The sequence below is a fragment of the Pogona vitticeps genome, chromosome 4 (assembly GCF_051106095.1).
Source record: "Pogona vitticeps strain Pit_001003342236 chromosome 4, PviZW2.1, whole genome shotgun sequence".
In the NCBI taxonomy this organism is placed as follows: Eukaryota; Metazoa; Chordata; class Lepidosauria; order Squamata; family Agamidae; genus Pogona; species Pogona vitticeps.
The window spans coordinates 198,978,731-199,004,674 of record NC_135786.1 but is presented as its reverse complement, the minus strand read 5'-3'; the positions used below and the strand labels follow the sequence as shown (position 1 = coordinate 199,004,674).

At 39.5% G+C, this 25,944-nt stretch overlaps 1 protein-coding gene across 2 annotated transcripts in view; it reads right to left on the bottom strand.

Annotated features, from left to right (window-relative positions):
* NKAIN3 (sodium/potassium transporting ATPase interacting 3) overlaps positions 1-25,944 on the bottom strand; it is a 270,587-nt gene that overhangs the window by 5,671 nt on the left and 238,972 nt on the right. Inside the window, exon 5 of one of the 2 annotated variants that reach the window (XM_020811679.3) lies at positions 14,960-15,062. In XM_020811679.3, the coding sequence (XP_020667338.1) occupies positions 14,991-15,062 (72 nt within the window). In that variant the 3' untranslated portion in view covers positions 14,960-14,990. The remainder of the gene's footprint in view (positions 1-14,959; positions 15,063-25,944) is intronic. The other variant, XM_020811669.3, reaches the window with a different exon arrangement.

The window sequence follows — 25,944 nt, the reverse complement described above, 5'->3', positions numbered from 1 at the left end:
ACCGCTAATTCCCAAAGTAAAACACATTACCATTGACAGTGAAGTGTGGGTGGGTGTGTCCAGGATAGTTAAGCTTGAATTCTAGCTGCAGCACTAGAAGGGGGAAAGCTGGAATCTGCATCAACTATTTATACATTAGTAGTACTGTAATAGGGCTATTTAAGAGTGATAATTCAGATAAAGGAATGGTTAAATTCACCTATATTCTGTCTGAAGAAAATATGACACATTCTTGGGAACTAAGCTGCAAACCCCTAACAAGCACATTTTAATAGCATCTTTGCTTACTTCTCCACTGGCATGCCAATATGGGTTGGGAGCTGTGGGGTAGCCAGGTTATTGGAGGGGAAAGCAATAGAGAATCCTGTAGCATCTTAAAAACTAGCCCATTTCATCAAAGAGTGTTGTGAACAATTGCCTACTCATCTGATGAAGCAGCCTATAGTCAACAAAAGTATATGTAACAATAAAATGTACTAGTCTTTAAGATACCACAAAACTGTTTATTCTGCGCACCATCAAAATTACCAAATGCTGAACAAATCCTAGGGAGGTGGTCAATCACTGCCACTGTGACAAAGGTACATAGAAAGACACTGGCAGATAAAAAAAATGTTGCAGCATCCAGTCTCATGCCAATAGACACCTGCTATTGAGACAGGACTTTCCACCACTCCCTCCCCACTTGCAGCAGTCCCTGTCTCTGGAAAATCAGCAGTGGGACTAACTCACTTGTACTCTATCGGTTATGCTGGACCAGATGGCACACAATCTCTTTTAACACTGTATGTAGCAATGCTCTTTTATATGACTGTGAAATAGTCAGCTGTGTATGGCATAGCCACTGGCTAAGTCATAGAAACAATCCATAATATTCTAGGAGGGAACACAGATTCCCCTTTAAACCTCTTGTTGTGATCTGCATGCTACATAACGTTTATTCATTTTTCTCAGAATCATTTATTCATTCCTAATTGATGGTTATATGCCTTCAGGTTTTGGGAATAGGGCATGCTAGAAATCTTAGATGAATCGCTTGATAGCAAGAGCGCTGAAAAATCAGAAGGTTCATAAATGCCTCCAGGCCCTAATGGAAGTGAGCAAATACATTTTCTTTTATACCTCCAGCCTTCAGCTTAAAGGGAGTTGCATTTGTTCACAATTTGGACAGTGAAAGGCCCATTAGCTCTCAACCTAGCAGGCTTCCTGGCCCATTTGCAACAGCTACTGATACCAATTATCTTATTGTGAAGCCGAGTGGGCAGGCTGCCAGACAGCAGACAGATAACCATCTAGAAACAGTTCACTGACTACCCAAATTGTTTTCTGCAGTTTGGTTTTTAATGGAAATTCACCTTGAACATTGAAATTCTTTGTTCTTTAGAATGTATTTGCACTCTGTGACTGCGCAGGCAGACAAGGCCCTTAGAAAAACCAGATTTTTGTACTTCTTTCACTATTTGTATTTATCTCTCCATGAATACCCAGCAGGGATAGAAACACAAGAAGCTGCCTTAAATCAGATCAGACAATCTGTCCATCTAGCAGTGTTGTCTACTCTGAGTAGCAGCATTCTTCTAGATCTCCAGCAGGAGACTTTCACTAAGTTAAGCATGAATATATACAGCGGGAAGTGCAGAAATATTAGCTAGCTACACCCACACACACATTTTATATTTCTGTTTATACATTTTTTGTTTCAGTCTAGCTAAACCCATTTACTAGGCTAGGCCATTAACAGAATTGTACAATGAAACTGCCATGTCATGCTCTTGCTGGCAGGGCAGAAATAAAGAACACAATTGCTACCCTTCCTCCACTTCGTTGCTTTCATTGTATCCCTTCCAGGGCTGGTCTAAATGCCCCCCTTTCTGGGAACATGGGAAACTGAGAATTCTGAATCCTCCATAGCTAAAGCCACCACCCTCCACCCTCTCTTGGGGCCTAGAGAGGGCATTTTTTTCTATGTCAAACTGCAGAGTCAGAAAAGATGTGCCCCCCCCCCCGATGGAGAGTCATATGATGATCTGAGATAGGATCTTCGTTTTTTTTTAAATCAGACCGTTGTCTCCAATCTTTGGGGAGAGGGGGAAGTTTCTTACCTCTCTAGCGGCCTCTGCACAAGTGCTTAGACTCTGGCAATCTCCATCTCAACGTGCTAGATAGTGCATGCTCAATCACCTTCCTCATGTTTTTCAGCATATTGTTAATGGTGCTCAATAAACCTATGCTTATGGCAGTGTTTTCTAAAACTGCTGCACTGATGCCGCTTCCAAATCTGGTTTGTAATTAACCCTGTTCAAGGGAAAACTAATTCGGGAATCCTTCCAGTGTGTCTGCAATGTTTGCTTTCTCCTCTTCTTTCAACATTATAGTGTAACTCGAAGCATCCCTTCATTTTGCAGGCACCAAGCACATTAGTCACAGAGAGTGCAGTTAATTTACAACTGGGAAAGTAGGATAGTAAGATATTCCTATGGAAGAAGTGAGCATCACACAGCCTACAGGTAGACCTCATTTGTACACTACCAGTTCTCTCACTGCTGTTGAATTCAATGGTCCATGGTCTTATAAATAGCATTTCTTGCTTAAAACAAGGTACGTGTGCATACTTGGTTTTAAAATAGAAGCTGGGTACTGAATTTACCAACCTTGGAAGGATGGAAGGCTCAAACAACCTTGAGATGGCTACTTGAATCCATTGGGATTCTAGGTCCAAGGTCAGTTGGACTCTGGACATGCTGAGGTTATCTACATGCTTCCCCATTGGACAACACATACTTGCAAGCCAGAAGCTACTTACATGGACTGCAGAAGCGTTCAGAGATGAACTGATTCCTTCAATTAAACTCTCTGGTGATAACCTTTAAAAAGACTAGGGAAATATAACATTACCATGAACTACGAAACATTTGCTGACCATTGGTAGATTAGACAGCAGCCATACAATGCAATGTCACCACATCAAAATATTTGAAAAGTTTTTTACACTCTGAGGGGTAAATGGAAACATTAGTCATCCCATGGTCAATCTATTAGCTCAGAAGGTTAATTCTGTGTGCAGTTAGAAGGATTAATGGTGTCCATCTGACCAAACCCTTATTTACAAGCTTTATAGGCTTTAATTCAGTATTTTCCTGGGCAATGGTTGGTAAGAGTATGTGTCAAGCCCACATACCAACTGATATTACAGGACAGCTGAATAAGAATGTGTGGACATCAAAACTGCTGACTTGAAATTAAAGAGAACAGGGGGAAAAAAAATCTAATAATGACAAAGCAATATAATATTGATTACCCTCCCCCCTCTTTCTCCTCGTGGCGCAGTGGTTAAACTGCTGTACTGCAGCCAAAACTGTGCTCACGACCTGGGGTTCAATCCCAGGTAGCCGGCTCAAGGTTGACTCAGTCTTCTATCCTTCCAAGGTCGGTAAAATGAGTACCCATCTCGCTGGGGGGGGGCAATGTGTAGCCTGCGTAATTAACTTGTAAACCTCCCAGAGAGTACTTGAAGCGCTATGGGGTGGTATATAAGCAGCACACTTTGCTTTGCTTTGCTTCTCTCTGTCTCTCACACAAAAACATAAACATTTACACCTTGAAAAAACAAGTGTACTGTGACATTCATTTGAAAGCTAACAATTCAAAATGAGCTCAGGTTTTAGGCACTGTCCTTTCAAATACTGTATTTAGAATGAAATTCCCAGATGAAGAGGCTGTGTGGTTTAAATGCCCATTTTAGTATTGATAAATACTATTTGCTTACTTGCTTATTTACTTACTACATTATACATTATATGGCCGATTAGCATTTTTTCCATTGGCCACATGATGCAAAGGGAAATGCAAATCAGCCCAGAGTCTCCTCCACAAATCCACAGGTTTCCCCCTCTGCCATTGGGGCTTCTACATTTTTAAAAAACAATTCCATTCACAGTGGTTGAGATGTATGCTCACTTGACCTGATGTGAACCATGAACACTGGTGCTTTGCCACGTCAAGCACCTTCCACTTCACTTCTTGCCTCATGAGGGAGGATGAGCTATGAAAAAATGCAGCAGAAAATTCAACACACCAACATACATGCTCTCTGGCAAAGCATCTTGCCATTGTGAGACTTTTTTTACAGCTTAAGAAAAGAGCTTCTATCCATTGGCAAGAATTTTCTTTTTTGATAAAAAGGCTACCGAGATGGGGAAACCAGAGGAGAAAACACTTGTTACAGCTTATTAAGGCAATTCCTTTTAACCATGCCCCCATGGGCTTCAATAGAGCTGCAAACAAGCAGCACACAAGGCTTTTCTCCAGTACTCTTGTGTGGCCAGTTAGACTGAGCAGACCCCAATTCCCCTGTCAACTTCACAGTGTATGAATTAGACTGAATTTGCATTTTTCTTGTTGTGTAGTCATACTCCAACTTGGTTTAGAGATTTCAAAATTCCTGCCAGCTTTGTAACATTTCACTTGTCCAAAACTACATCATCCATGATCTACTGTATCCCCTCAGTGGAGAAGGCAACAAATGCCCCCCAAGATTTTACTTTTAGAAAAGAAAAAAAATGCAGTTTATTGTACAGACTTATAGATTCTACTTCTGCTGTATCAGGCATGAAAGGCCACTACATGTCTTGCTTCACCCCATGCAAATGAAAGCTTGTGTTCATAACATAAAGTAGAACAACCGTTCTTTTGATGTACATTGCCTGTTTTTCCAGTGGAGCAAATTTTCTAGAAGATAAAGTATGATACAGATTATCAGATTTAGACATCCATGCATCCTGAAGTGTGAACTTGGAATCCTAGTTTATCAAGGAGGAGGGCCCACTACACAGAAACAAAAAATGCATTCTAAAAATTGTATTTCAAATAAACAACCATTAAAATAATAAGAGTGAAGTTAACTGGTGATGAAACCATAAACCATGTAAACTAAACTAATAAAATGAGGGAATGTTTGCCAGCTTGTACAGTACATTGTCCTTTCCTCTCATTCACAGAGAATCAGGATCTACTGTAGAGCAATCATGGGTACCTCCTGCAACTGAGCAAAAACTCTGAGAAATGCAGGAGGAAAGGGACACCTGTACATAAAAGGATGCATGTAACCATGCAGACATCCAGTTTGCTGAGTATACAGATGTGGAAGTTGTAGCCTTATGTGATGGTATTCCACAGCTGTGTATAAAAATTTTCAGTTGGAAAAGAGTCCTTGGTAGGATTAATCTTTCTATCTGCATTTGATCAGATTACTTGTCTAGCAGCTAATGTATGCCAGTTTAATATAAAACATGCATCTGGAAAGCATAAATCCATGGAACAAGCAGAGGGAGCTAAATCAGTCCCATAAGCACTGAGCCTGTATCTAGATCTAGTTCCACTGCTTGTGCTCCATGTTTGGTTTCATCTGATGATGCACTCTTCTCAGTACATGGGTATCGCTGGTCAGGGTGCAACCCCCAAAACTTCACCACCCCCTAATTTTAAGGTGCCATTCAGCTGCAGCTGATCAGAAATAACAAAGCAGAACAAAACTGTGCTTGTAAGCCAGTTCAGCTCAAACCTTTAATCTTTGATCAGAATGGTCTGAAACAGAACTGTCCGATGTATAAACAAGACCTGAGATAATATAGGAGATGAATCTGTTCAGCTTCCTGTATAAAGGAAGTTACATTTCTAGGCATCATCCAGGTACAGCAGACAGCCTAGATTTGGCCATAGAAGTAGAAAGGCTTTCATTATGATAACTATTATGTATCACAGTCAACAAAGCTGGCTTTCAAAATGCAGTCTTTCTCTGCATTTAAAGGATTAATGGTGTGAGCAACGCTAGCCTTCTTAGAAACTCTACAGTAAAAATAGTCTCATTTCCTCCAAAGACACTAGAGGTGGAATGTCTAGTTTATCTCATGCATGGTTGATGACTAAGCCACAAGTAATAGCTCAACATTAAGGAAAGAAACTTTAATTTAGAGAGTCACAAATGCTAGGATTAGAATCAAATGGGAACAAGATTTTGTTTTCTGTGTTGTCAAACAGCCTATGCATTAAGAAATGGTTACTGATAACTAACTTATCTGCCAAAAAAGGGCCCAGCATGGATTGAAGTTTTAAGGTAAATGACCTGCACAGTAGAAGAGAGAAGTTTTCAGCAACCTGCAGATCACTGCAGGTTGCAGATAAAACTAGTATTTGAGCTGTGACTTTTGTAGCAAAATACAATTTATTTTCCAAGGCCAACTATTTTGTGGCTCTGCAGGACTCACAATGGATAATAGTGTACATTAATCCAGCCTCCCCTCCCCTATTGCCTTCACAGCCTACTATGTTGGATTACAGATCCCTGACTAGGGATGATAGCAACTGTAGTCCAACACCTGTAAAGTGCACCAGGTTGGGTAAGACTGTGTTCCACTGTAGAAAACTATACAACAGTGCAATCTTCTATGAGTCTACTCAGATGTAAGTTATATTGAATTCAACAGGAACTACTAAATCTGCTTGAAATAGTGAGGTTAATACACGTGGGAATTAATACCCTGTATATTCGCTGCAGGTGAAACCGCAGAAGCCTCTGTGCTGCAGGGTTAGAATACCAGCAGTCGTAAGATTGAATCCACGCGACGGAGTGAGCTCCCGTCGCTTGTCCCAGCTCCTCGCCAACCTAGCAGTTCGAAAGCATGCAAATGCGAGTAGATAAATAGGTACCACCTCGGTGGGAAGGTAAAACAGCGTTCCCTAGTCACACTGGCCACGTGACAACGGAAACTTTCTTTGGACAAGCGCTGGATCTATGGCTTGAAAATGGGATGAGCACCGCCCCCTAGAGTCGGACACGACTGGACTAAAAATGTCAAGGGGAGTCTTTACCTTTATATTAACCTATTTCAAGCAGGTACTATAACAAAACTGTAATAAAGCTGAAATAAAATGGTAGGCTTTGGCAGGGTCTTTCCCTTTGATGCTGTCAGCTACCTAATGCTATAAAATCCCAGAAGTTGCCCCTTTTCTGAGAGGGATACAACACAGGAATGGGAGGCACTGCTACCTTTACGGCCATCTCCTACCTGCCTCAAAGACATCTCACAGATAATTTGTGGATCAACTAATGCTTATGTCAGTTGGGAAAATTACAGTCTTGCATGACTTAACACTGAGTATCTGTGGGTGGGAACATGCTTTACTCTTTTTTCTGCTTGCCCTTTATTTGACTGGCAGAGTTTTCCTGCCTCTGTCATTGGGTCAACTCTTCTGCCTGGCTGTTTTTGTTTGCTGTTGTTTTGTTTCTTTGTTTGTTGCTTTTTCTCTTCTTTCTGAAGGGGAAACAAGCATGGAGTCTTCCTCCATGCCAGAAACTCTGTTTTGCCCTTTTTTTCTTTTGATTGTAACTGAGTGTAAATGTCATCTCTCTCAAGATGCATCTAATCATTTTTTTAATTACAAAAAGGGCTAGATTGTATGCTGGTGAGACTGAGCCAAATCCCTCTATGCTTTTCTCTTTCTGTCTTGTGGTCTTCTTTAAAAAAGAAAGAAAGAAGAATAATCAAATTCCTAATATATTGTTGTTGTTATGCAACTTCTGACTTATTGTGACCTATAAACGAGCTATCTCCAAAATGTCCTGTCCTCAACAGCTATGCTCAGGTCTTGTAGACACAAGCTTGTGGCTTTGTTTAGGAAGTCAGCTCATCTCATACTTGGTGTTCCTCTTTTCCGACTACCTTTCACAATCCCCAACATTATTATCTTTTCCAGAGAATCTTCTCATGATGAAATAGTGAGGTCAATATGATCAGTGAGATGAATGCAAAGTACGCAAGTCTCGGCCTCAATATTTTGCCTCCAGAGATAGTTCAGGCTTGATTTGAACTAGGCCCCAATTGTTTGTCTTTCCAACAGTCCAGGGTATCCACAAAGCTCTCTTCCAGCACCACATTTCAAACAAATCATTTTTCCCCTGCCAGCTTGCTTTACTGTCCAGTTTCACACCTATATATGGTGATTGGAAATACCAGAGTGTGGGTGACCCTAGCTTTGGTCTCCATTCTTACACTTGATGATCTTTTCTAGTCCCTTCATTGCAACCCTCCCCAGTCTCAGTCTTCTTCTGATTTGATGGTTGTTCTGGGTTTTTCAGGCTCTTTGGCCGTGTTATGAAGGTTGTTCTTCCTGACGTTTCGCCAGTCTCTGTGGCCGGCATCTTCAGAGGACAGCAACCTATACTCTGGTGTAGTTGGCTTGGGAGTGACAGTCTTCTTCTGATTTCTTGGCAGCAGGAAACCAAGGAAGAAAATATCACTACCTATTTCAGTTTCTTCATTGTCAATGTTAAAGTTGTGTAGTTCTTCTGTAGTCACAATTCTTCCCTCCTTCATGTCCAATTGCAATCCTGCTTTGCCAGTTTCTCTTTCACTAAAATTTGTTTCAAATCATTGCTGCTTTCTGACAGTAAAATGGTGTCACCTGAATATCTTAAATTACTGATGTTTCTTCCACCATTTTTCTTTTTTTTAACCACACCCCAGGAATGCCCACATTTACCTTAGAACTTCAAAAAGCTCTTCCTTGGGGCTACAAATTCTAGAATCCTTCAGCCAGCCACTGGCCACACTGATAAGAGGGTTCTGCAAGATACAGGTCCAAAAAGTTACCTTGTCTGAGTTCCCACATAGCCCATGAACATGAGATGCTGAGCATTTTATAAAGATTGTCAGGTGTAGCACAATGTCTTGATGTTCTACTGGTATTACTCCAGTATACTGAGAATTTGCATGTAGCAATTTAAAAGTAACAATGTTACCTATTATTAATCAGGCAATCTTTTACTTTGGGGATAACAACAGCAGTATAATGATGCTTTTGCAGAGGGATGATGGCTAAGGATGTTTCTACCGTTTCTATGTAATGTTTGATGGTTGTTTGCTAATTTTTCTAATTACTTGAGGAGCAGTTTAAATGCACTGTGGTGTTTTGGGAGGATTTTTTTAAAAAAAAGAGACCACCCCAATTTAATGATTTTTTAAGAAGACTTTCTTAGATAGTCCTCCCCCCTCCCCCCCAATAAGAAACAACATCAAAGAAGTCATTTAAAGAGACTAATAATCTCAAAGGAAGGATCAAAATGCAATGGCTTTGCTGTGAGGATGGGGAGTCTTTGGCCTTCCAGAGGTTTTGGCTCATAGCTTCCACCAGCACTACTTGCATTGGCAAAGAAAGGATTGTGGGTCTAAAACATTGGTAGGGAGCAAAAGTTCTCTAGTTCCATTTTAATGCATACAAACCGGAATCAATGGAAACACCTAGAGGCATTTGTGTTGTGCAAACAGATTGTTTTCCCCCTATAGAAAGTACATAGCGTGAAGGACTGTTTCCTCTCCATGAGTATTCCATCTGTCCTCCCAAGGCTCTTCTCCAGAGGTCCCTCCAGAGCAGAAGAATGTGGTTGATGATGAAAGAATTTTTCCTTCTGTAAGATGCCTCAGCTGTGACTTTCCCTTCCCACTGAGATAGGCTTAGCTGAACACATCTTCTTATCTCTTATATGCCAGACAAACTGTGGCTTCACAAGCTTTTAATTCAATTTAATGCAGTTTAATAAACACTGCTGTTTTTATTAGCTATGTTGCTATTTTATCTGTTTACTTAAATTTATTTATGCTTTTATGTATTGGTTAGCCATTTAGCAAGCTGTTTACAATGGAAAGACAGAACACATCTGTTTTAGAAAGCTAATAATTATGTTGTTGTTGATGATAATAATAATAATCATCTCTCATAAAAACTCACATTAATAAATTCTGCATGCATCAGCTCAGAAGTAAACACATTTTAATATGGTGGACATAACAATATTAATTATCATCATGTGCCGTTCAGCCAGTTCTGACTTATGATTACCCTTTTCAGGGTTTTCCAGGCAGAGAATACTCAGGAAAAGAAATGGTTTACCATTCCCTTCTTCTGGGGGCATCCTGGGACTGTGCAGCTTGCTAAGGCCACACAGGAGGCACAATGGGGAATCGAACTCCCAACCTCCTAAACCAGCCAGTAGATATCATAGACAAGTGTTAAAACTATACCACTATTGCCTCTGACTCTTGGAGACTCTATGAATAATTGATCTGCAAAATGTCCTGTCCCCAACAGCCCTGCTCATCTCCTTCATACTCAAGGTTCTGCCTTCCTTTATGGAGTTGATCAACCTTATAGTTGGTCATCTTCTGTTCCTGCTGCCTTTAACTTTTCCTAGCATTGTTATCTTTTCCAGAGAATCTTGCCTTCTCATGATGTGCCCAAAGTAGGACAGAATCACTTTTGTCATTTTTGCTCTAAAACCTTCCTATTCATCCTTCTGGCAGTCCAGAGCAGTGGTTCTTAACCTTTGTTACTCAGATGCTTTTGAACTGCAACTCCCAGAAACCCCAGTCAGGACAGCTGGTGGTGAAGGCTTCTGGGAGTTGCAGTCCCAAACTCCTGAGTAACCCAAGATTAAGAACCAGTAGTCCAGAGTAATGCAAAGCTTTCCTCCAACAATACTACTACTACCAATACAATTACTAGTTATATTATTATTGTTTATGTAAGTATATTACAAATATTATTTTCATTAAGCAATATCAAATTAATGTAGGATTCATCCATAGAATGGGGATGGGATGATTTAGAACACGTTTCTCCCTTGTGTACTGTCCATCTGTTCCAGAAAGTCCCCTACTTCTTATGAGGGAGAAAATAATGTATTAAGTATGTTTTTTTTATATACTGTATATAGAACACATGAAGTTCAATAATGTTTTTCAAATTTTAAAATGGATTTGTGGGTTTTTAAATGCTGCTTTCCTCCTTTCTGGACCACAAGTTTCACCAGAACACACACACATACAAGCACACATAGCTTTTCTAGAAGAAACTGTCTTGCGTTCTTGAGAAAATACAATATTGGGTTTTCAAACTTTTAGTGGCATTTAGACTGTTCCCCCCCCCCGGGCAGCTCAAGAGCATGACAGTTCTGAAAACCCAAAGGAAGACACACACAAAAGAATTATAGGTACCACATCAGACTATCATATCAGTTGACTTTGTGGCTGTGAGGTCAATGCAAACGACCGCTGGCATTTAAAAGAAACACTAAGGGGATGTCAGACCCATTCTGCATGAGCGAGGGTATGCAGACATGTATGCTCACAATCTCAGTCTTGACTTCCAGCATTCAGGTGCTTGAAATGTTCAGGTACTTGTAAGCCAATATTCTTTTTGGAAAATTTTAGATGTGCTTAGAAAAAAGCCCCCCCCCCCAAAAGGGGGGATTACAAGTGCCCCATGTTAATATACTCAGAATGGTGAACCAATTCACTTCTGAGGCTTTTAAACAAAACAGCTGTGTGAAACATTGGTGGGAAATTTATCTAATGAAATCCTAAGACCACTCACCAGTATATAATTAAGATGATTTATGGTCAGGGCACATCAGGTGTGGAGCCTGATTAATTAGCTCAATAATCTATTCTACTCCATACATGGGCTTATAATATGTAATTACCTCTCTGCCAAGGTCAACATATTAAAAGCAATGCAGTCGTTAAGGTGGAGCTTGTGTGTGATGGAAGGAAAAAGAAGCACAGCTTAGAAGTCATTGTCACAGCAGATAAATACATTGAAATAGAACATTACTGGAGTTTTTATAACCTTTTATGCTGACTGGAGAGGGTGTGGCTGGGAAGGATCTTTCTGGACTCGGGTGACTATCAATGTATCCAGCACTACCCAATATTTCCTTCCCTGCCTCTTTGCTCTCTTCCTCTTTGCCTCTCAGAATCAGGACAGGGATTTAACAAGGTGTGGTACTAGAAAATCAAGATAATCAGGTCATCCACCAAGGTGACCAAAGCAGTTTCTATCCCATAACCAGGCCTGAAACAAGATTGAAATGGATCTAAATTATCCATCTCATTCAGGAAACTCTAGAGAAGCCACCACCTGCTTCAATACACTGCCAGTAGTTCTAGGGCTTGTCAGCCTTGGAAGGCAGCCCATGTAGGAGAAAGAAAACTCCGATTTCAAACCTCCACTGCCTTGTGGCTATATCCACTCATGGAAAAGGCTTTAGGAGTTAACCTTGAGGCAAAATCCAGAGCCAGAGTCCCGGAGGCAGTTCGTGTCGTTCTGGCAACTCCTGCAACGTTGCTGGAACCAGTTGTATTGGCTCTTGCCTTTCCATTGGACTATTTCAGTGACGTGGAGAGGGGGGATTTGCTGCTTGGGTAACAGCCTATCCTCCATATTATTTTACCCAGGCTTCGTGCTCTGGAGAGGACACTCTCCAAGTCCTCTATACAGAGCACGTTACCATAGTCTCTCGAGACTTAAGGATGCCATTCTCTTCTCAGTTCTAAGTAGCACGGTAAGTGATTAAGGATGATAGAAGCTATCATCTAACAACATCTAAAAGCTTCAGGTTTCCCACCCCTGAGGACAGTTTTCTCTCCCTCCCAGAATACTCCCTAGCCATTCAAATTGACATAATTTTAGCTAGTACATTAATCTATTCTGCAAATTGCTATGTCTTCCATTGTGAAAACTAATAAATTAAGTAGCACTTCAAAAGCAATTAGCCAAAGATATTAAGAGGGAATCTTGTGCAGCACCATTAACAAAATCAATGTTAATACGAACATATTTATGAAAATGTTTTTATCCATTAAAAATTATCCATGGGTGTTTACATAGTACCTAGCTTTGGAAACACAGAATGAAACAACTAAAAATATATCTTTCTTTATTCAGCTTGTTAACAAATGCAGGAGTATATCTGTATACTCTTTTCCTTCGTGACTGACTTATTGACTCTAGGACAGTGGTTCTTAACCTTTGTTACTCGGATGTTTTTGAACTGCAACTCCCAGAAACCCCAGCCAGCACAGTTGGTGGTGAAGGCTTCTGGGAGTTGCAGTCCAAAACTCCTGAGTAACCCAAGATTAAGAACCAGTGCTCTAGGAGACAATAAATAGAACAATTTATATTTTGTTCCTTCTAAATTTATTTTTAGTATTGCTTTTACCTAACATTTTAAATTTAATGTTATTAATTCTTCTTTACATTTGAATAATTCACTATTTTCAGCATTCAATATTGTGTTTTTAATTATGTAAGCTGCCTTGGGTCTGTTTTTTAGGAGAAAGGTAAAGATATTTCAAATAAAATAAAATAAAAATTATATATTTCATTCAGTGCTTTTGAATGTTATAGCTTCCGGAGAAAGAGTAGTTATGCACTACATGTTGATTAATACCATTGCTAACAACACAAGCTGGCTATTTCTGTGCAAATGTCAGGAAATTCTTCTAGTATTTAACATCTCCTGGAAGAATCAGCCAAGAAAGGAATATATTAACTTTGAACGATAGCCTGATGTGGACTAAGGGAATAAAAATTCTTAATAGGTTATGAATTGAGGAAGTGTATCTTCATTTGCTAGACAGTACAAATACCTTTTGTAATCCAAGTGTTTTAAATAACTTTAAAAAGATACTGTTACATTCAGTGGCAAAATCATGATGGTAAAGCAAATTGATTACCAGGTCTTGGATACCTTTTCTCTTTGACCTCCATGGACATCCCATGGGAAGTCATTTAGAAAGGTTGCAGGACTCAGTGTTGCTTCACTCCTAAAGGCCTCAGGAGCTAGTATTTGATCCAGTGGCACTTGGGGGAGTAAATGTCAGTTGTGGAGAGTTTTTCAGCAAGGGATATACTGGGGGGCGGGGATGGTTAACATTTCCCTATTCCATACCTGATCTTGATTTTGACCCCTCACATCAAGTATTTTAAAGTGGCAGAGGAACTGTGGGGGGGGCAGTTCAAATCAGCAATTAATCCTTTCCAGTTCTTGTCTTCCCAGTGACCATTATCATCTGCTACTAATTCCCCCATTCCTGGTAGAAAATCAAGCATAACACTTCTGAGGGATTTCAAAAATGGAATACTTTTAAATATTGCTACCCAGGATTAATTCTGATATCTAGAGTTTATCATGGAAAATATTGTAACAAATTAACTATGGCTCACTTGCAACAAAAGCATTGATTCATATATGTAAACACAGTGACCTCAAAATTAATAACACAACATACCCCTACACAAGGAACAATATGAGACACAAATCTGAAAAGAAATTGCTTCAAAGAACATTTCTATCTGTGTTTATTGCCCTTTTTGAATGTGTTACTGGCTAAACCTCATATAAGCAAATCCAAATAAGCCTTTTACGACAATGGAAGAGGTACCATAGTTGTTATTAATTTTTAAGCCCTCCTGACGAGTTTCAGTCCAAGATGTTTGATGAGTTGAATAATGCAGATCAAGGAAAGTCTTAAAGGCCAATGACTTTCTATAACCTTCTTAATTCTGATAGGTTCTAAAGCAGAAAACACTGGGCAAATTCCATCTTTGGAACAACATTACAATGCTATAGTTGGATTGCAGTTTTGAGGTGGAATAGGGACATACTCAAGAACATTATTTCCCAAAGATCAAGTTGGCTGTAAAATGATTAGCCCTATTATGGTCACTATAAGTTTGTTCTGACTTGATGGCATATAACAACTGTTTAGTTGAGTATGTCAGAACATTCTGATAAAAAAAGAACCAGTTCAGTTGTAAGGAAATGGGATATTAAGAACAATGTTTGTTCTGGAAATGTTAACTAGCTATTGTTCATCATATGATTCATGTGCATCAGAAATTACTGATTAATATGGGAAGGGAAATGGAGATGATGGTATGTGGTGGAATGTCAGGATTTAATTGGACTGCAGGAGACCAGAGCTGCAAATAAGATTGTTTACTGTTGTTGCTGCAGCTGCTGTTGTTATTCAAATCCACTGTGTCCAAAGGAAGGATGATTTTGGAAATATGCCACCCCACTGTTCCAGATAGTTGATTCTAATGTAATACTAAATCTCACCCCAGGATTGTGGCTCCAAAGATGGTGTGTATCAGTACTTACAGCTGTCCTCTTCCTCCATGAAAATGCTGATCACGTAACAGGCATAAACAAAACCAATCAACTGTGGGAAAATAAGAAAGGGGAAAAAATTAGTTGCGATGCATGGTAAACACACAGATATAAGTGTCAAGGGGACACTTTGGAATGATTCACTTTCATCTTCTACAATTACAACCCTCTTTTTTTAAAAAAAAGCAATGCTAGCACACAACAGAACTCAAATGTGCAACTTGTGTAGGACCACAGCAAATTTCAAGAAAAAAATTAGTTTTAATAAGTAAATGTTTTGTATGCAATCCAAGTTGTGTCTACTAAATTTCCACCAAAATGAAACATCAGACCATTTCTGCTAAAGCCTCTTTTACTGCAGTACGGTGCAGGCACTACAGTTCTTCTGTGGTTTGCATTTATCAGTTTTGACTTGATTTTTATTTGAAGCTGAGGTAAAACTCAAATTTCCAAACGAGTTCTGAACTCTCCTGGCTGCAGTGAAACCTGTGTAACATGGTGTGCTTAACTCAGTTTCAAAGCATACCGTAAATACTGTAACCTAGATATCTCAGTTTTAAAGAATCCACTGGCCAAAATTGTCTTAAACTGATGCCTATTCATGCTGATGACATAATTAGCTGCAGGCTTTTATTAGTTATTTAAAGTTTCCTGTTTCACCCCTTCAGGTTCCAAGGCTATCTCAGGATCTCTTTTGACCTCAGGAAGTCTTTGGGAAACTCACACCATGTATGTGTGTGTAGTGTGTGTCATTAAATGCCCTCAAATTGCTGCTATTAATACCACTACTGAGATCTGGACTGTTAGCAGCAATTTTCAATCTTATCTCTATGGCTCCCAAAGCCATCCCAAGGTTCTTCCAAAACAGAATGTAAGTATCTTTACACGTTGCTGTGTGAGTCTAAGAGAATAAAGATTTCTGGGGGGAAACCCTGTGATTTGAATCCAGGGTTCAAGTGATACATTCTGGACCACCAGAAAACAACTGTGTGCCATTTTTCACATGACAAGGTTTAGAAATCATGACAACGTTTAGAAATCACCTCACAGTATGTAAAGTTGAGTCATAGCAACCATGTTGCTCAGCTTAACAGGAAGGGTATGTTCTGATTACTGCAGAGAGTTATAAGTAGCAGCTGTGAGTTCAGGGAGGGCCTTTTGATTACTGACTCCTAACAGAGCACGGCTGAGGAATAAAGCTGAGGCAGACCCTAGGAGCTCTTGACTAGAGCCAAAGAACAAGGAGAGCTAACAGAAGTTTCATGGAGGAGTTTTTGGGGATGGTCCTTAACAAAATTTTGGGGAGTTTGGAAATAGTTATATATTATTGGACTTTTCCATCTATGTTCAAAGTAACAAATAAAGGGAAATGACATTCATAAACAAATAGATCAAAGCAAAAAGCTAACAGGGATTATGGAGGGAAGAGACCTTTCAGTTGTGGTGACCTGCAAAGTTTGTGCAATGTTTGTCTCTGTGCCTGAGTGTAACATGGCATACACATGCAGTACATGCAAACTGGTAACATTCTTAGAAAAAGTGAGAGAAATGGAGTAGTGAGTAGCCACACTTAAGTCTATGAGGGAAGATATAATATCCATTGACAGAACTCTTGAGTAGCAGCAGCAGTCAATGGATGTGTATGATTTGGTTTAGATTGTACCTGACTAGCCCAGTAGTTTTTCCTACTTCCTTCAATTTCAGTTTGAATTTTGCTATGAGAAGATGATGATCAGAGCCACAATCAGCTCCAGGTCTTGTTTTTGCTGACTGTATAGAGCTTCTCCATCGTTGGCTGCAGAGAATATAATCAATCTGATTTCGGTATTGCCCATCTAGTGATGTCCACATGTAGAGTCGCCTCTTGTGTTGTTGGAAAAGAGTGTTTGTGATGACCAGCTTGTTCTCTTGACAAAACTCTATTAGCCTTTGCCCTGCTTTGTTTTGAACTTACCTGTTGTTCCTTTTATCTCTTGACACCCTACTTTAGCATTCCAGTCCCCTGTCATGACAAGAACATCGTTCTTTGGTGTCTGTTCTAGAAGGTATTGTAAGTCTTCATAAAATTGCTGGATTTTTAAAAAGTTAATTTTAATAAACTTAGGACAATGGTAAGTACATAAGGTCCCATGGCAGAAGATCCTAACAAGAAAATGAGTCCAAAAAAGATGGGAGTGTCTACAAAAGGAAATTGTAAACGTAGAACTACAAACAATTCCAACAAGAACAATAGGTGGGAGACACCAAAAAAGGCCAGTGTGGCTTCGCAAAAATCTTAGATGGGACCGGAAAACAAAAAGGACACATATAGGAAGTGGAAAGGAGGCCAGTCCGCAAAGGAAGAGTACAGATGAGTAACAAGGAATTGGAGGGATGACACTAGGAGGGCAAAGGCTGATATTAGCTAAAAGCAAAAAAAGAGCATTTTTCAGGTATGTGTCTAACAAAAGATAAAGAAAGTAAACCACTATGAAGTGGCTCAGCTACTCAATAGAGATGGAAAAAATGATAACAGATGACAAAGAAAAGGCAGAAGTGTGAAATTCCTATTTTAGCTCAGTCTTTTCCCAAAGGACAGACTATGACTCTCCAGACAAATATGAAGGGCAAGTAAAGGGGCCAGGGCTGCAGTTGGAGATTGATAAACAAATAGTCAAGCAATACCTTACTACCTTGAAGGAGTTCAGATCTCCAGGGCTAGGTGAACTGCCTCCAAGAGTACTGAAGGACTTGGCTGAAAAACTCTCAGAGCCACTGTCCATTTTTTTTCCTTGAAATCATGGGAAATGGGTGAGGTGCCAGATGATTGGAGGAAGGCGAATGTTGTCCCTATTAGAGATGGGATTAACAAATACAAATATTCCTGGCCCAGGTGTCCCCATTCCCCAGAGCCGCAGGCCCACCTACCACAACTGACCCGTCACTTATGGGTCGCAGCACAGCATGCAGGGCTGTCGTCCCACTTGGTGCGCCAATCTGCATTGAAGCCTGGTTGCCCCTGCTCCACCTTCCTGCTCTTCTGGCCATTTGGAAGCTGAGTGGGGAGACTTGTCCTTCTCCCCCCACCCCCGGCTGGAGTGGCCAGAAGAGCAAGGAAGTTGAGCAACGGCAACCAGGCTTCGTCATATATTGGCGCACCAAGCAGGACGCCAGCCCTAAGCGCTACCTGTGAGTAGACATGTTGGATCTGGGAGGGGGGCCTGGGAACCCATGACACCTCAGCCAGGGATATTTATATTTGTTAACTAATACAAACATCCCATCTCTAGTCCCTATCTTCACAAAGGGCAAAAGTGAGGAACTTGGGAACTATAGACCAGTCAGCCTGATATCAATCCCAGGGGAAATTCTGGAACAGATCATGAAGTGGTCACTATACAAGCACCTAGAAAACAATGTAATAACTAGAAGCCAACACAGATTGGTCAAGAACAAATCCTGCCGGACTAACCTGATCTCATTTTTTGATTGAGTAACCTCCCTTAGAGACAGAGGGGACGCTGTAGACACAGCATATCTGGACTTCAGCAAGGCTTTTGACAAAATGCCCCGTGAATGATCTTCTGATTAGCAAGCTAACTAGGTGTGGCCTGGATAGAATAGTTTTCAGGTGGATATACAGTTTGCTACAGAATTGTACTCAGAGGGTGATGATTAATGGCTCCTTCTCAAACTGGGAGGAGGTAACAAGTGGTATATCCCAGGGCTCAGTCCTGGGCCCAGTGCTCTTTGACATTTTTATTAATGATGTGCAGGGAATGCTAATCAAATTTGCAGATGACACAAAATTGGGTGGAATAGCTAATATCCTGGAAGACAGAAACAAAATTCAAAATGATTTGGATAGGCTTGAGCACTGGGCTGAAAACAACAGAATGAAATTAAACAGGGATAAGTACAAACTACTGCACCTAGGAGAAAGAAACCAAACACACAGCTACAAGATGAGGGATACCTGGCTCAGTAATACTATGAGCAAGAAGGATCTAGGAATCATAATTGTAGATAACAAGCTGAATTTGAGCCAACAGTGTGATGTGGCTACAAAAAAGGCAAATGCTGTTTTAGGCTGCATTAAAAGAAGTAGCCTTCAAATCCCATGAGATACTAGTTCCTCTCTGTTTGACACTGGTTAGGCATACAGAATCTTGTGTCCAACTCTGGACACCACACTTCAAGAAGGAAGCTGACAAATTGGACCAAGTTCAGAGGAGGGCTACAAGGATGATCAGGAGACTGAAAACCAAGCCTTATGAGAAAAGACTGCAAGAACTGGACATGTTTAGCCTTGAGAAAAGAACACTGAAAATAGCACTTTTCAAATACTTGAAAGGCGATCATACACAGGAGGGGCAGGATCTGTTCCTGATCATCCCAGAATGCAGGATATGCAATAATGGCTCAAGTTACAGGAAGCCAGATTTCATTTTAATATCAGGACAAACTTCCTAACTGTTAGAGCAGTATGGCAATTGAATCTATTATCTCGGGAGGTGGTGAGTGCTCCAACGCTGGAGGCATTTAGACAAGAGAAATTTAGACAACTACCTGGCAGATATCCTTTGATATGTATTCCTGCACTGAACAGGGGTTTGGACTTAATGGCCTTTCAGGCCCCTTCCAACTTCATTATTCTACGATTCTATGATTAGCAATATCCTTCTTAAACTAAAATGCCCAGAACTAGATACACTAAAACAGAATAAAGTGCTACTGCTACTTTTCTTGATTTCTGCAATTTACATTCTTGATTTGCTTTTTTTTTGCTATCGCATCACAATGTTGACTTAGTTTTTGTTCTGCTAAACTGTCTGTATTCTTTTCACATGCACCACAGCTAAGCTAGATATCAGCCATCCTATATTTGTGCCTCTGATATTTCCTGTCTAAATGCAGAACTTTACACTTTACAATCGAACAAATTCATTTTGTTCGACTAAGCCCCATTCTAGAACTTTTGATTCATTTTCATTTTTGTAGCTCTTGGTGATATCTTGCACAGGAGGGGAGACGTTAGCAAAATGTTCAGTGCTGTAATTACTTGTTATATTATTTTCACGTCATGAGATGCTGATACATTTTGTGCTCCTGGCCCTGAGAATCAAAATTGCTAGTTATGGTTCTGTAGCCCAGTATGATCCATGTTATGTCTCTAATTGTGCATGACAGAGACCTGATGAAATTATACTGTCCCAGTCATCCATTCTAGTTGAAAAGCAATAGAAACAAGTGGGAATATCTAGAACATTTTCCTGAGAAACAATTTGTTCTGAATGGCTACCCATATTTAGATAAAGAATGGCATACGAGTAATTAGTAGTACACTGGTAACTAAAATTGAGCAACATGTGCATATGGAACTTTTCCTCCTCTCAAGAGCAAATGTTAAACCTTGAAAATGCAGTTATACACATACACACTAGTAACCATAGCCTGGTTACTATTAAGAAGAAAATCACTACAGTAATGCATTTCCTTTTGCTTTATTGATGACCATGGTAATGAAATATTTATTCCAACAAATTACTTTGAGTATCTTGATTAACCCAATTGCTATTTCATTAATTAGGCTCCACTCACCAAAGTCCATCCGACCACGAGGTCAATCACCATTTTTCACTGGGGTTGACTGGTGTACACTGCTTGGTTTCTTAACATTTTAATGAAAATAGCTCTAGCTGGCAATCTGCCTAACCTCAGCTTGTAGCATGGAGCTTGTATGCACTGATACAAAGGAAAACTCTGAAGGACACTCAATTAGCCATGAATAATTATTAGGATCATTTTAGAGCTCAGGCAAAGTTTTACTGCAGTGGTTAAATACTAAGTTCTCTGGATAAGCTCTTGCATTAACACAAAACATCTATTCTTCCACAGCTGCATCTACTATCCATCCATAAAGTAGCCCTGCAAATCAAAGCGATAATTAAGATAATTGGTTGATTTAGAAATATAAACTTAGATACTGGTGAATTAACTCTGTTGGCATTTCAAAGACATCTACTTCAGAGAAATCCAGTCTCCTTGTATTAATTCAAAATTGCCTGTCTCACCATTCTAAGTATGATCCATTTACCAACAAATGTTCATGGTCTCCCTTATTGAACCACATCTCTAACATACTCTCTCAATACCAGATCTTTTTGTAAAGAGCCAGCCGTGAATACTGTGCTCCCCTCTTTCTGACAGCTGATTCTTTTTTCTTCGTTTCTCTTCCAGGCGAATAAACCCTAATTCATTTACATTTATTGGAGTTTATAGGGCAAAGCTCAATCCACTTGAGACTGCCTTACTCTAAAAATATCCATATAAATGTGTTCATTAAAGCTGGTGTTCAAGTGCTGCGTGTTTTCATTTCTCAGCTCAGAGAAAATCCTCAGGCTCCTGTGGCAGATTTTATCTACCACCCTCTGCAAATAACTTGCCACAGTTTCAGGCTACTCTACATGATACTTTCAAAGACAACAACATACATAAATAAGTTCTGTTTGTAATGAAACAGTAAACATGCATGTTTGCCCCTCAGGTAGGATGAGTACGTGTGTTATGTGATGTCAAGTAACATTTGATTTATAGCGACCTTAATGATAAGGTAAGATAACTTACCTTTCAAGGTAAGGAAAAGATCTAACATGTGGCTTTACCAGTGCCAGCCCCAACAATGCAACAACTCACGTCAAGGATTCAGAGCTACCATATTTTTCCATGTATAAGATGACCCCATGCATAAGATTTTTCTAACCAAACATTTCTTTCTTTGCAAGGAAGTGGAGGGGAAAAGTGGTTCCTGTTTTTCCCCTCCATTTTCTTTGCAAAACGTGGATAGGGACAGCTGCTTTTTCCAACGAAAATGTAGGGGGAAAGGAGGAATTGCTTTCCCCCTCCATTTTTTTTTTTGCAAGATGTGGATGCAGAAAGCAAGGACCAAAGTGCTTTGATCCCTCCCCCCCCTTACTTCTGTGTATAAAACAGCCCTCAAATTTTCCCTTAATTATTTTAGGAAAAAGTGTCATTTATACATGGAAAAATACTAGGTCTCACAAGTCCGGGTAAGTTACTCTATCTACTACATCATACTGGGTTTTCTCAAGTAATATACCAACACCTAAATCTGACTAATGAATGGGATTTGTCAAACCAACCCTTACTTAAGTCCCTCTGGTTGAAACCAATGATTAGACTTAGCCCAAGCTGCTCACAATACATAATTTTCTATTCTTTTCTTCAGAACAATTTTTTTTAGAATGGTTCTTAGTAACTTTTTGTGATCACATCATGCCTTGAACCTAGAATTATTTCAGTAGCTGAAAATATACTAACCTAAAGAGCTTGAGTTGGAAACAAGCTAAAAGCTTCTGTGTAATTGAAATCTGAGTTTAAAAGACAGTGAGTTGTATTTCATGGTCCAGTTGACACAACCCATCATTGCCTCAAGCTCTTGAACAGACACATTGATTTTTAATATGATGAGTTTAACTATTCTGTCTGGGATGTCATGTTGATACAATTAACTTAATGAACTTTTTTCCAGTGTGTCAGGCAGATATTTGCCTCTTACTAGTAAAATGGGCAAGATGTAAAACCACTGATGGACATTTCCTAGTTTATGCTATAATTTTTGTTGCAGTTACCTAAAACAGAAGTCATTAGCCAAAGAATTGTCTGAAAAGTCCAAAATTAAATTTGACATCAGAATCCACTGCAAACCTTTTTGGCTTCACTATACTTTTGCAAATTGGAGTAAGAGTAGAAGCCAAAGCTAGTGAACACTGTTTCTGGGACATTTGTAAAGGTACAATACCCGTCTGAGCATGGATGGCTCATGGTCTGAGCAGGCATGTGTTTCTTGCACAATAAATAATATAGGAGCAATGATAAATTGTGGATTCAGCCCTTTGAAACATAGAATGATTACCTGAGCACATTTCACCCTTTGTTATATGCTCACATATAAGGCCCTAAATGGTTTGGGACCTCGATATTTGGCGGAACGCCTTCACCCACCAAGTTCTACCCGGACCACCCGCGTGAGCCAGGAGGTGAGGCTGAGGAGCCTGACGCCGAGGGAGGCCCGGAGGGAGAAGACGCGAAACCGGGCCTTCTCGGTGGTGGCTCCTCGCCTTTGGAACAATCTCCCTCCTGAAATTCGCGCGGCCCCTACCCTGGGTACATTTAAAACTCAACTAAAAACATGGCTCTATGTTAAGGCCTTCCCTCCTGCCAGCATTTAATCTAATTTAATTTATCTGACTTTCCTTATCTGTCTATTATTTATGATTTATGCTATGTTTTGTTAATTGATATTTTCGATTTATGTTATTATAATTGTATACATGTTGTTGTTAGCCGCTCAGAGTGGTATAGACTTATCAGATGGGCGGGATATAAGTCAAATAAATAAAAAAAATAAATAAATTGTTCTTACTAAGAAAATAAGAATGTTTGTGGGTTTTTTAAAAAGAGAAATACATTTGTGACAGGAAAGATGATAGAAGTTCTGGTTCTAGCTAACTACGTTGGAGATGTCATGAGCCATGACTGCCCCTTTCACCTTTTGAGAACTAAGACAAGATGTGTCCTTCTAAGAGGAACAAGTAAAAGGTGTGAGGGAGAAGAAAATGACATCAACAACCCTAAAAATAGTAATTTATGTTTGAAGGAAAATCAACACAGATCAGGACACATATGAAACTATCCAGGAAAGCTGAGATCCCCCAAGCAAAGACATGCATCTTCTTGAGTATAAGCTTAATTGCATCCAGTCACTACTGACACACTTCACTCCGAAACATCAGCGTGAGACACCTCTGCTCTGGTCACAAGGCTCCAAAACAATCTTTTGACACCCAGGCCAACTGATCTGCATAATACATTGCTATGCAAATTGCAATTACAACATAACTTGTGGGAAACATGTTCATCCATGTGTCCATTTTTATGAAGGACAGTCCTCTGTTTGAATGGCTGTGACAGAACAGCTGCTAACTCGTTTGATTGAGGAAGTGGTACAGGAATTAGAAACATTCAATCCTTTCCTCCCCATTACTGTTTTCCTGATTAATTATGTGATTGCTTTGATGGTTTTTTATGATTTTTTATAACTGCTTGTAAGCCACCCCGAGTAGATTCTGTCTAGAGGGGCAGGGCAGAAATCAAATAATTAACAAATAAATAAATAAATAAATAAATAAATAAATAAATAAATAAATAAATAAATAAAATTAAGCTCTTTCTGTCCCATAGGGGAAGCAATAATGCATATATTGTACTTTTATCACCCAATCAGGTAATTCTGGCTTTCAAATAAACTTCTATAGTTTAGAATGGGGGGAAAAGGATTATATCTTAAGTGGGTTAGCATAAATTTATGAAAGCTAAAGATCAAATAACCATTTGTGCACATGCAATAGAAGCAGAATAAAAACCCTCTACTTTATTTCTCACTATTTTCACTCACTACCTTCTTAAGATGTTCTCTGATATAACTTTTGGATGAAGGTTTACATTGGCTTTGTTTACACAAAAAACATATGGCTTGGCTTGCGTTTGATGGAGGTGGTTGCCATAGTTTGTGAGACAGGTTGTACAGGAGAATGGATGTTGGCCATTTTGGAAATGTCTTCCAACAGATTTATGACAATTGCTCATTGGGTCTACTTGCTTCATCCATTCCAAATGACATCTTTAACCAAATGAAAACTGCAATCAATAATGGGTTTCCTATAGAAGACTACTTCAAGGCTGACATGGAGAAATGTGCTCCATCTCCTACGTGAAGAATGTTGTGACTGCGGTGGACCGTAAATCACATATATTGGATATAATAAAAATTATTAATGGATCGATCGATAGATTGGAAAGGGTTAAATATTCTCATCGTTTTCTTCACATTGAATTAGCGGTCTATTGTGGCTGTATTTCGTATTTCGTATCTTAATATTTGAGGAAACAACCACAGATCTTCAGTGTAATACATACAGTATTTCATATTTGGTGGATCAGAGCCTGGAAAGCTCCTTTTTTGGGACTATAACTTTCAGTATTCCCCAGCAAAACTGTAGTTTAAAAAAACACTGTCTTCAAACTCTATTGATGACTAGGTTTGTACCTACTTTATATCCTGATTTCTAAAGGCAGAATATTTAATGTAACTCCTCAAATGGCCCTTGGCCAAATCCACATTGCTAGTTATAATCCAGAAGGAATGCATACTTGATCGATGCCTATCAGGGTTCTACAGAAAATAAGAGGTTCTACCATTTCCTGTACCAATTTGTGGAGAACTCTGGGAACCAAAAGCCATTTTGAACCATATACTATAACATATTGCTGTAAAAACTGGTTATCTCCAGAGTCAACCTTTGCATCTCAAGTATCCACACAGAGAACCATCACAGTGAAGTATTTAAAGCAGCCTCTATATGACTGACATGTGATGGTCTTTAATAGATTCATATTCTGGCATAATCTCTTCACACACAGAGAAGAACTATTGTGACTATATCCTATGATTTAAAAGAAGGCTGTAAGGTCTTAATAGTTTCCTCTAGTTGGAAGAAGGGTTCTTTTCCCGCTAGTCTTCCACTTAAAATCACTTTTGTTTGTCTTAATGGCCCTCTGAAGCACATTAATATGTAAGAGCTGATGGAATACCGTGTTATTTCAACAGGCATTAATTTACAAGGATGTCATAACGATCACAGCAAAAAAATGCCTAGCTAACTCTATTAATAACTGTTAAGTGAATTCTTCTGCAAATCCCCCTACATGTCAGGGATAGGGATTCAACAGAAAAAAAAACCCTAAGGCTCCATCAAATCAACTTATCTTAGGAAATGTTCTCGGAACTAATGAACTGTGCCACTGAATTTCTCTCTGCAGCTACCAGGCTGACTTTATTAGCCCTCCAGTGAAACCTTCAAATAAGATTTTCA